Below are 12,278 nucleotides of genomic sequence, written 5' to 3'. Positions count from 1 at the left end.
ACACATTTGGCAAAAGAAAAGTGTGGCATACACGTAGGCTTCAATCAAACAGGCCCACGTTTAGCCACTCCTGTAGAACGTACTCCTACATCCACACGCTTGCTGCCCACTCGCATAGGTTTCGGAAGCGCGGAAGGGGAAACACTGCAGGCGGGACGGGTAGCAAGGCAAAAAATTGAAAGCGAAAGCGCGCGCCCCCACCCGAAACGTCTCTGCCACTGCCCGCCCCACCCAAACGGAGAGGCTCCTGCGAATCTTGCGCCGCAGCCACCATACATCTCGCTGAAAGCAGGCATTCCCACGTGTCGACGGCCGACGGACACCGCCGGCATCACCATGGACGGCCTAGTTAGCTTACTGTTCTCTGTGTGTCACGTTCCATTCACCTCACTGCATCAGCCCGACGAGCATCATCCATCTCTTCCAGGCCCCCCTTTTTTACTTTCTCCATAAAGAGTCATACTAAAGATACATACATATAACGCAGAATCATACTAAAGATACGAACTCAATTTTAGATCTCAATTCTCCTTCCATATCCGCAGGCTCTCAGAGCAGGTAACATGAACAATCTTGGCATCAGATTTGGCAAATGAAACACAGTAATTCTGACAAATAGCTCATGGACATTGCTGCAATAATAAAAAAGACTAAATTACACAGATTACTGCTACTAGTACAACTGATTCCCATGGATATCACTCTTCCTCGACACAAAGGGTACACCCCCGGCACAGATAGATCAGATTTACAGCCCACCGCCGCCCAAGACACAGTCAAGAAGCTCTTGACTGACAACACCGAACAGAGAATTAGGCTACTCAATACTACCGCCAGGGCATCTAGGTCCGTCATGCGGGGCTCTACTTCTTGGCCTTCTTGGCCGCGGGCTTCTTGGCCGGCGCGGCCTTCTTCACCGGGGTCGCCCGCTTGGTGGGCGGCTTCCGGGCGGCGGGCTTCTTCGGGGTCGCGGCGGCCGGCGCCTTCTTGGCGGCGGCCTTGGCCTTGGGCTTGGCGGCCGCCTTCGGCTTCGCCGCCGCCTTGGGCTTCGCGACGGCCTTGGCCTTGGCTGGGGCCTTGGCCTTGGGCTTCGCGGCGGCCTTCTTGGCCGGCGACTTGGCGGCGGTCTTCTTGGCTGGCGCCTTGGCCTTGGGCTTGGCGGCGGGCTTCTTCTTGGTCGCCGTCTTGGGCTTGACGGCGGCGGGGGCCTTGGCGAGCTTGTAGGAGCCCTTGACCTTGGTCAGCTTGCCGGCGGCGACGAGCTTCTTGATCTGGGTCAGCAGGATCTTGCGGAAGTTGGCCGGGAGGTGCGCCTTGTGCTTGTCCTCGATGAACTTGCCGATCGCGATGGTGCTCGACCCGCTCCTCTCCTTCAGGGCGGCGATCGCCTCCGACACCATCTGCGCACAGGAACCAAAACCAAAGTCAGATCAGGGGAAACATGGAAGAACAGACAAAACGAGGGACGACGGCGAAGGGGTCGGGGGGCTTACCTCGGCGTAGGACGGGTGGGCCGGGGTGACGCGGGGCTTCTTCGGGCCAGTGGACTTCTTGGCCTTGGCCGCCTTGGGCGCCTTGGCCGGCTTCGCCGCCGGTGTGTCAACGGCAGCGTCGGCGGCTACCTCCACCTGAGGCACCGGGATGTCAGCGGCAGCCACGTCAGTCGACATTTTCGCGGGGAAGCGAGGGGAGAGGTGAGCTCTGGTGTGTTATTCGCCGGAGGTGAGAGAGAGATGCTTGTGAGCTGGGTGAGTAGGTCGGGGCGGAGGGAGCGCTGGTTAAATAGTGGGAGACGTCGGGAAGACGGGAGAGCCGGAGGGTGCCGAAAGCCGCGCGCTGATTGGTCGAGAGGGCGTTGCCGCGGATCACTCCCCCTAGCGCCCCGCATCAAACGCGCGACGTCCGATCTGTCTCCATCCAACGGCCGTCCACGCGCCGCATCCGATGCCGCGGATTGCCGCCCCCCTCGCTGGCCTCCCCGGCTCGCGAACCAGCCTCCAGGCTTCCAGAGTGTGCTTCTCCTCTCGATTTCCGGTCGAATATCTCCGGCTCCTCTCCACCGATTCGACCGAAATTTTCTGCATTGTGTAGGTACGGATAATGTCTTTGTAACAAGGTCGGGTTTGTGTGATTTGGTTCTGTATTCTGGGAGAAATGCGTCGGTGATCAGGGACTGGTCAGGATGGTGCCTTCGTGTGAGTTTGCTGGAGATTTCCGGCCGGCGGCACGGGGTGCACCGGCGAACGATGGGGTTTTCCGGCATGGTGTTGTAGCAGGATAACGTAGCAACATCTGCGTACAAGAAACAGGCTGGTCCGACATGGTTTCGATAGGCTACGAGGCGATGGAACGCGACCCAAGTTGCACAACTCTGTGGCAACCTTTGCTGGTGGTGTGTGAGTTCAGCCCAGCTTTGCTCCCTTCACCGGCGCGGTGGCCGGCCGGCTCGCCGGAGGACCGCCGTGCTCCCGCAGGCGTGGACATGGGGAAGGCTTCCCAGCTGCTGCATTTGCGATGTCACACTTGAGTCCAGATTAATTTGCACTGGAATGATCAGTGTTTGTTCTTGTGGCTGGGGAAAGTCTACCAGGTGATACAAGCTGGCTTTGTTCTACATGCGGGATCAAAATTGTTCATAACTTCGAATGATTTCTCGATGCACGACGCAGATTTGTATCTAATCTTCCCTGGAACGACAAACTGGAATGAAAATTTTGAAAGTCGTGGCTACAGTTGGGATCAAGAATTCTGTCCAGGAAGAGATCAGAGTGGGGTTGGGTGTATAGTGCTCTCGGCCAAACACCATGATCGTTCGATCGAGCTGATCACGGCAACATCCCAACACATATGAATCCATCAAGTTTCCAAAATGCAAACGACGAGCCAATTGAAGTATGCCAAGAGGATGATTATTTATTTTGTACCACACTGATTGGTACTGCTATCAGATATAGTTGCATGGTCTCGGCTCATGGTGATCCTTCCTGGGTGACCCGTGTAACATACGCAAACTCAAGAACTTGGTTCATGGAGATCGATCTTAAACATTCAACCTTTGATGAATCCTAAGCTGCGGGATTGATCGCGTCCGGACAAGATCGACCAAGAGGATGGCATGGATGGTGTGTTCTTGCCACCGCTGTACATGCAGGTGTGAGGTGTGCCATCGGCTCAGGCAAACATGTGTGAGCTTATTAAACATCGCCATGGATTGGTTTCACTCCATTGATTCATGGAATTGGAGTTAACATGAACATCTAGCGGTATAATTTAACCATGCAAGTGTAATTCTTCCACTTGCTGCACCGGTTATAAGTTATAATGTGACCCGAAAGTTGACCTCTCCACCTAATTTGACATCACTTTCCACCTTGTATGTATTACACCGTCCCATCTCTTTTTATAGAACCTAAAAAGATGCATTTGTCACGGAGCAAGCAGCTTGCCATCCGTATCAGCACATCGTATGATTACAGCACGTCCACCGGTTACAAATGTTCGCTTGATGATGACGCGTGCGTGCATGTACACCGAGTGGCCGTTAACTTGTCTGTCACCGAGAGGGACGAGACCTGCGCCGGTGAAAGCGTACCCTTTGTGTTGTGCCGTCCAGCAGCTCTGTCTATGCGATAGGATCATAGGAACGTCGCCGGCGATCGATCGAGCGGCTGGAAGCAGAAGTCTGCCGGCGATGGAGCGGCTGGAAGCAGAAGTCGCCGTGCTGCCTCGTCCTGCACCATTGTATATGTATCTTGAGCGTCACACCAATCTCCGGGATATTGGTTTCTGCCTGGATAAATAGCTGAGTGATAAATAGCATAAAACTACAACATTCTCGTCCGCTACAATACCATCAACCTTGACGTGATTTTTCTCAGGAAACGGTAGTGAACCGATTTGGTCGATTTAAACACGTTTATGACAGCCTGAGCCCGCTAGCCAGGGCCACGTCGGACGGGGAAGACGGCGTGACCCAAACGTCCGTTAATAGGAGTCGCCGGCGATTAAAACACGTTTCTGACAGCCCGGGCCTGCTAGTCAGCGCCACGTCGGATGGGGAAGATGATCAACGCTCTCTCTTTATCTCTCTCGTGCCCTCACTTTCTCTTTTCCTTCTCTCCTCTCTCACAACCGCCGCCGCTGCCGGCCCTGCGACTGCTCGCTACCGTTGTGCAATGTCGTCGTGGAATAACGAACATGAATCTGAGCCCGTACATGCGCAATTTATGTACTAGGGTTTGTGTTTGGGGATTTTCAATTTGAGCACTGATTTGACTTGTGTTGCTTCGATTTCTTCTGGTTTTGCTTCCGTTAGCAGGTTCATGGTACCACTAAAGACTTAGATTTCTTTGGTGTTGATGTGGATGTCCCTCTGTAATGCCTCCTCCACAATGCTAGACTTAGAGATGTGTGGTTTTTGAAGAGATCCACAATGGGAGGAAGTTCTACGGGTGTGTTGTGAATGTGAGTATTTCCTCTACTTTAAATCCTACGTGTATTGTAATTGAATTGTTGAAAGTAGTGGAAGCGGATTCAGGGTTGATTGTTCATTAGGAATATTGTTTGAAACAATTGCACTTTTGTGTAATTAGCTCACAGTCAGATTTGTACGAAACAATTTATCTTTGTTGAAATTAGCACACTGTCGAGTTTGTTTGAAATAATTGACCTGTGCTGAAATTAGCTCACTGTCAAGGAATGCTCCAAATGTAAACTAATTAGTTAGATGCTACTATTGTGCAAAGTAATGAGGTCACGGTTGCTATGTAACTAATTAGCAGATTATTCCGTGAATGGTCTATTGGTCAGTGTTTAATCTAGTTAGTTGTGTAGTGAGCAAAGTAATGAGTTAGTGAGCAGTAGTTAGTTAGTGCTCAATTTGCATGATAGTTTTGCTCGTCATGCAAGTCAAATTATCACATAGATATTTAATGTGATGTTAGTAATACAAAGGATCACCACTACTCCCTCCGTCCGCGAATAAGTGTACATCTAGCTTTTGTCTTCAGTCAAAGTTTTAAAAGTTTGACCAAATTTACAGAAAAGAGTAGTAGCATATATGACATCAAATTGGTATATTCTGAAAGTACATTTCAAAATGAATCTAATGATGCTAATTTGATGCCATAAATGATGCTACTTTTTCCTAGAAGGTTGGTCAAATTTTTAAAACTTTGACTCAGGACAAAAGTTAGATGTACACCTATTCGCGGATGAAGGGAGTAAGTTTGCTTAAAGATGAAAGCTTTATTACATGGATATTTAATTGTTCATCGTGTTAAAATTTCTATTTCTATTTTCATGGAGGTGTAAACACTGGACTTGTGGAGTGGGTGAATGATGTCTGGCCTGATTAACTGCAGGAACAATGCTAGACCTACTAAAGGTTACTTAAGGATTTTACATACTCGCTGATGAGGAGTGTTGGGATTGGAAACGGGTAAACGATGGGTCCCACCCCAATGAAATCCAGGGGGAGTTAGTTAGTTTGGAAAGTTAAGTAACCTTTTTGTAGACCTTTTGTAGGTGTAGTACTATTGTTCACTGCATAGGTGCCTTATTAGCTTTGGAGTATACATGATGAGAGCAAGTATGGTAGGTTGATGGATAATCAAGCTCATGAAGAGGTCACCAAGAAGCTTAAGGATCATACTTAGTAAACCTTAAGTACAACAACCTTGTTGATGATGTGAACAGGATATTTGGTTTCCAAGAGAAACATGTGCATCATATGAACTACCAAAATATAGTAAAGGAGGATATTGAATAGAAGAATAATGAAGAGCAAGAGAGGGTGAACATGTATTTATCTGTAAATGGTATTTTGGTGTGATGACAATATGGTTAGTGGAACTAATGACGGTTGTTATGATTTATATTGGGTCATTGGTTCCTTAGGGATTTAGCGATGAGATGGTTGACCCCCCCACCCACCCACTTCAAAAAAGTAAAAGGCATGATATTCTGGCGACACGAAGCTTTGGTTTTGGGGTCTTTAGTCGTGGGACAACCGCACTATCAAGAGGTGTCAAGGTGCTCGAATGACGGTGTGGGAACACTTCAAATAAGATATACAACAACCTTCCTACACGTGCCCCCTTATATCACTAACTTCCGAAACCACGTCTCAAAGTGCACACGGGGTGATGCCCAAGTCTCTAGACACCCCATTCGCACGGGCTCATGCCCTACTCTCTGAACACCGTGTGTGCACGGGGTAGTACTTTGCTCTTTGGACACCCCGTGCGCACCGGGGCCTGACGTGCACACGGTGTCTCGGGCCCCCGTGCGCACGAGATAGTGGCGATGTATCTGGACACCTTGTGCGCACGAGGTCTGTGTTGGAAATATGCCCTAGAAGCAATAATATTGTATTATTATATTTATGTATTCATAATTAAGAGTTTATATTCTATGCTATAACTATTGTGATCCTGGAATATGTGATTCAGTGAAAAACTCATATGCACATGTAGAACAATAAACGATAAAATAAGATTCCTAGTCTCGCCTCTAGGACTATGTCAAGTGTTGTTCATGATCACGTTTTCCGGATCTTGAGATATCATTAACAGTAACGATAGTCTCAAAACAACATTGAGAGTATGACGTTAGAAGAACGATCATATTGAATCGACCCAAACATGTTTGTTATACTTTGAGATAATATGGTCATAAGTCAATTGCTATAACACGGAGTGTTAAGTGTGTTTAGTTCCTTGGCCCATGAGAGTATCGTATTAACTTCTTAGCGTACGATGTGCTAGAAGCTCACCATCAACGACGAGCTCGACTCCACGGCCGAGCTGTTTGTCCTCACCGACCACTGCGCCAAGGCTGAAGAGGGCCGTCACGGGAGGCCTACCTCGCGAGGCCGCCTCGGGAGGCCTACCTCGTGAGAATGCCCTTTCAGGGTAAAGCATATCTTCAGGCCCGGTGCGACACGACTGGAGACGGAGGAGGGTGTTCCAGTGCAAAACGCATGGAACATCCCGATACGTCCATTTTGCATCATGCTTTGATATTGATATTTATTGCATTATGGGCTGTTATTACACATTATGTCACAATACTCATGCCTTTTCTCTCTTATTTTACAAGGTTTACATGAAGAGGGAGAATGCCGGCAGCTGAAATTCTGGGCTGGAAAAGGAGCAAATATTAGAGACCTATTCTTCACAACTCCAAAAGTTCTGAAACTCCACGGAAGTTATTTTTGGAAATTATAAAAAATACTGAGCGAAGAAAATACCAGAGGGGGCCCACACCCTGGCCACGAGGGTGGGGGGCGCGCCCTACCCCCTTGGGCGCGCCCCCTGCCTCGTGGGCCCCCTGGCAGGCCTCCAGTGTCCATCTTCTACTATATGAAGTCTTTTACCCTGAAAAAAATCAGAAGCAAGCTTGCGGGACGAAACTCCGCCGCCACGAGGCGGAACCTTGGCGGAACCAATCTAGGGCTCCGGCGGAGCTGTTCTGCCGAGGAAACATCCCTCCGGGAGGGGGAAATCATCGTCATCATCATCACCAACGATCCCCTCATCGGGAGGGGGTCAATCTCCATCAACATCTTCACCAGCACCATCTCCTTCAAACCCTAGTTCATCTCTTGTATCAAATCTTTTTCCCAAAGCCTCAGATTGGTACCTGTAGGTTGCTAGTAGTGTTGATTACTCCTTGTAGTTGATGCTAGTTGGTTTATTCGGTGGAATATTATATGTTCAGATCCTTAATGCATATTAATACCCCTCTGATTATGAACATGAATATGATTTGTGAGTAGTTACGTTTGTTCCTGAGGACATGGAAGAAGTCTTGCTATTAGTAGTCATATGAATTTGGTATTCGTTCGATATTTTGATGAGATGTATGTTGTCTCTCCTCTAGTGGTGTCATGTGAACGTCGACTACATGACACTTCACCATTGTTTGGGCCTAGGGGAAGGCATTGGGAAGTAATAAGTAGATGATGGGTTGCTAGAGTGACAAAAGCTTAAACCCCAGTTTATGCGTTGCTTCGTAAGGGGCTGATTTGGATCCAGATGTTTCATGCTATGGTTAGGTTTACCTTGATACTTCTCTTGTAGTTGCGGATGCTTGCAATAGGCGTTAATCATAATTGGGATGCTTGTCCAAGTAAGGGCAGCACCCAAGCACCGGTCCACCCACATATCAAATTATCAAAGTACCGAACGCGAATCATATGAGCGTGATGAAAACTAGCTTGACGATAATTCCCATGTGTCCTCGGGAGCGTTTTCCTTCATATAAGAAATTGTCCAGGCTTGTCCTTTGCTACAAAAAGGATTGGGTCATCTTGCTGCACCTTATTTACTTTTGTTACTTGTTACTCGTTACCAATTACCTTATCACAAAACTATCTGTTACCGATAATTTCAGTGCTTGCAGATAATACCTTACTGAAAACCGCTTGTCATTTCCTTCTGCTCCTCGTTGGGTTAGACACTCTTACTTATCGAAAGGACTACGATAGATCCCCTACACTTCTGGGTCATCAAGACTCTTTTCTGGCGCCGTTGCCGGGGAGTGAAGCGTCTTTGGTAAGTGGAACTTGGTAAGGAAAAATTTATATAGTGTGCTGAAATTTACTGTCACTTGTTACTATGGAAAGTAATCCTTTGAGGGGCTTGTTCGGGGTATCTTCACCCCGTCCAGTAGAGCAAAGAGTTGCTCCTCAACCTACTGAACCTACTGAAAATGTTTACTTTGAAATTCCTTCGGGTATGATAGAGAAACTACTAGCTAATCCTTTCGCAGGTGATGGAACATTGCATCCCGATTTACACCTAATCTATGTGGATGAAGTTTGTGGATTATTTAAGCTTGCAGGTATGCCCGATGATGTTATCAAGAATAAGGTCTTCCCTTTATCTTTTAAGGGAGATGCGTTGACATGGTATAGGCTATGTGATGATATGGGATCATGGAACTACAAACGATTGAAATTGGAATTTCATCAGAAGTTTTATCCTATGCATCTTGTTCGTCGTGATCGTAATTATATATATAATTTTTGGCCTCACGAAGGAGAAAGCATCGCTCAATCTTGGGGGAGGCTTAAGTCAATGTTATATTCATGCCCCAATCATGAGCTCTCTAGAGAAATGATTATTCAAAAATTTTATGCTCGGCCTTCTGACAATAATCGCTCCATGCTCGATACTTCTTGTACTGGTTCTTTTATGATGAAGACTATTGAATTCAGATGGGATTTATTGGAAAGAATTAAACGCAACTCTGAATATTGGGACCTCGACGAAGGTAAGGAGTCAGGTATAACACCTAAGTTTGATTGTGTTAAATCTTTTATGGATACCGATGTTTTCCGTAAGTTTAGCACTAAATATGGACTTGACTCTGAGATAGTAGCTTCTTTCTGTGAATCATTTGCTACTCATGTTGATCTCCCTAAGGAGAAGTGGTTTAAATATCATCCTCCCATAGAAGTAAAAGTAGTTGAACATATTAAAGTTGAAGAAAAGACTATCACTTATAATGATCCTATTGTTCCTACTACTTATGTTGAGAAACCACCTTACCTGTTAGAATAAAGGATCATGCTAAAGCTTCAACTGTTGTTAACAAAAGTAATATTAGGACACCCAAACCCCCTGAGCAAATTAAAGCTGGACCTAATATTGCTATGGTTAAAGATCTCTTGGCTGATAATATTGATGGGCATGTTATCTACTTCTGTGATGAAGCTGCTAGAATTGCTAGACCCGATTCTAAAAATAAACAGAGACCTGTTGTAGGCATGCCTATTATTTCTGTTAAAATAGGAGATCATTGTTATCATGGCTTATGTGATGTGGGTGCTAGTGCTGCTATATCTCATTCTTTATACGAAGAAATTATGCATGATATTGCACCCGCTGAGATAGAAGATATTGATGTTACAATTAAGCCTGCCAATAGAGATACTATATCACCGATTGGGATTGTTAGAGATGTCGAAGTCTTGTGTGGGAAGGTTAAATATCCTGCTGATTTTCTTGTTCTTAGTTCCCCACAAGATAGCTTTTGTCCCATTATATTTGGTAGACCCTTCTTGAACACTGTTAATGCTAGGATAAACTGCGAAAAGGATATTGTTACTATTGGTCTGGGTGATATGTCTCATGAGTTTAACTTCGCTAAATTTTGTAGACAACCCCGTGACGAGGAATTGCCTAGTAAAGATGAAATCATTGGTCTTGCTTCTATTGCCATGCCTTCTAATGATCCTTTAGAACAATACTTGCTTGATCATGAAAATGATATGTTTATGAATGAAAGAAGGGAAATAGATGAAGTATTCTTTAAATAGGGTCCTATTTTGAAGCACAACTTGCCTGTTGAAATCCTAGGGGATCCTCCTCCACCCAAGAGTGATCCCGTGTTTGAGCTTAAACCATTACCTGATACTCTTAAATATGCTTATCTTGATGAAAAGAAGATATATCCTGTTATTATTAGTGCTAACCTTTCAGAGAAGGAGGAAGAGAAACTATTGAAAACTCTGAAGAAGCACCATGCTGCTATTGGATATACTCTTGATGATCTTAAGGGCATTAGTCCCACTCTATGTCAACACAAAATAAATTTGGAGAAAGACGCCAAACCGGTCATTGATCACCAACGACGTTTAAATCCTAAGATGAGAGAAGTGGTAAGAAAGGAAATATTAAAGATCCTTGAGGCAGGTATAATTTATCCCGTTGCTGATAGTCAGTGGGTAAGTCCTGTCCATTGTGTCCCTAAGAAGGGAGGTATTACTGTTGTCCCTAATGATAAAGATGAATTGATACCACAAATAATTGTTAGAGGTTATAGAATGGTAATTGATTTCTGTAAGTTAAATAAAGCTACTAAAAAAGATCATTACCCTTTGCCTTCTATTGATCAAATGCTAGAAAGATTATCCAAACATACACATTTTTGCTTTCTATATGGCTATTCTGGTTTCTTTCAAATACCTGTGTCAGCCGACGATGAGGAAAAGACCACTTTTACTTGCCCTTTCGGTACTTTTGCTTATAGACGCATGCCTTTTGGTTTATGTAATGCACCTGCTACCTTTCAAAGATGCATGATGGCTATATTCTCTGACTTTTGTGAAAAGATTTGTGAGGTTTTCATGGATGATTTCTCCGTTTATGGATCCTCTTTTGATGATTGCTTGAGCAACCTTGATCGAGTTTTGCAGAGATGTGAAGAAACTAATCTTGTCTTGAATTGGGAGAAGTGCCACTTTATGGTTAATGAGGGCATTGTCTTGGGGCATAAATTTTTTGAAAGAGGTATTGAATTTGATAAAGCTAAAGTTGATGCTATTGAGAAGATGTCGTGTCCCAAGGACATCAAAGGTATAAGAAGTTTCCTTGGTCATGCCGGTTTTTATAGGAGGTTCATTAAGGACTTCTCAAAAATTTCGCGGCCTCTGACTAATCTATTACAAAAAGATATACCTTTTGTCTTCAATGATGATTGTGTAGAAGCATTTGAAATACTTAAGAAAGCTTTGATTTCTGCACCTATCATTCAGCCACCCGATTGGAATTTGCCTTTTGAAATTATGTGTGATGCTAGTGATTATGCTGTAGGTGTTGTTCTAGGCAAAGAGTCGATAAGAAATTAAATGTTATCCAATATGCTAGTAAAACTCTAGACAGTGCCCAGAGAAATTATGCTACTACTCAAAAAGAATTTTTAGCAGTTGTTTTTGCTTGTGATAAGTTCAGACCTTATATTTTTGATTCCAAAGTAACTATTCACACTGACCATGTTGCTATTAAATATCTTATGGAAAAGAAAGATGCTAAACCTAGACTTATTAGATGGGTTCTCTTGCTACAAGAATTTGATTTGCATATTATTGATAGAAAGGGAGCTGAGAACCCCGTTGTAGACAACTTGTCTAGGTTAGAGAATGTTCTTGATGACCCACTACCTATTGATGATAGCTTTCCTGATGAACAATTAGCTATCATAAATGCTTCTCGTACTGCTCCTTGGTATGCTGATTATGCTAATTACATCGTTGCTAAATTTATACCACCTAGTTTAACATACCAGCAAAAGAAAAAGTTTTTCTATGATTTAAGACATTACTTCTGGGATGACCCACACCTTTATAAAGAAGGAGTAGATGGTGTTATTAGACGTTGTGTACCTGAGCATGAACAGGAACAGATCCTATGCAAGTGTCACTCCGAGGCTTATGGAGGACACCACGCTGGAGATAGGACTGCGCATAAGGTATTGCAATCCGGTTTCTA

At 45.0% G+C, this 12,278-nt stretch overlaps 1 protein-coding gene across 1 annotated transcript; it reads right to left on the bottom strand.

The window, feature by feature from the left end:
* Positions 1-511: 511 nt before the first annotated feature.
* Positions 512-1,845, bottom strand: LOC606309 (histone H1-like). Its single transcript, NM_001405833.1, has 2 exons — positions 1,494-1,845; positions 512-1,400 (listed from the first exon to the last, which is right to left on the bottom strand). The coding sequence occupies exons 1-2, from the start codon at positions 1,668-1,670 to the stop codon at positions 864-866; spliced, it is 714 nt and encodes a 237-aa protein (NP_001392762.1). The 5' UTR covers positions 1,671-1,845; the 3' UTR covers positions 512-863.
* Positions 1,846-12,278: the final 10,433 nt, after the last annotated feature.

This window comes from Triticum aestivum, chromosome 5D (assembly GCF_018294505.1).
Source record: "Triticum aestivum cultivar Chinese Spring chromosome 5D, IWGSC CS RefSeq v2.1, whole genome shotgun sequence".
Classification (NCBI taxonomy): Eukaryota; Viridiplantae; Streptophyta; class Magnoliopsida; order Poales; family Poaceae; genus Triticum; species Triticum aestivum.
The sequence above is the reverse complement of the archived record's forward strand: the minus strand, read 5'-3'. Positions and strand labels throughout refer to the sequence as shown.

What these genes read in the sequence shown, in the direction of transcription:
- LOC606309 (NM_001405833.1), bottom strand. Translation starts at nt 1,670, where the DNA reads ATGTCGACTGACGTGGCTGCCGCTGACATCCCGGTGCCTCAGGTGGAG. An exon ending in CCCACCCGTCCTACGCCGAG is followed by an intron (nt 1,401 to 1,493) that starts GTAAGCCCCCCG and finishes TCCTGTGCGCAG; the next exon opens with ATGGTGTCGGAGGCGATCGC.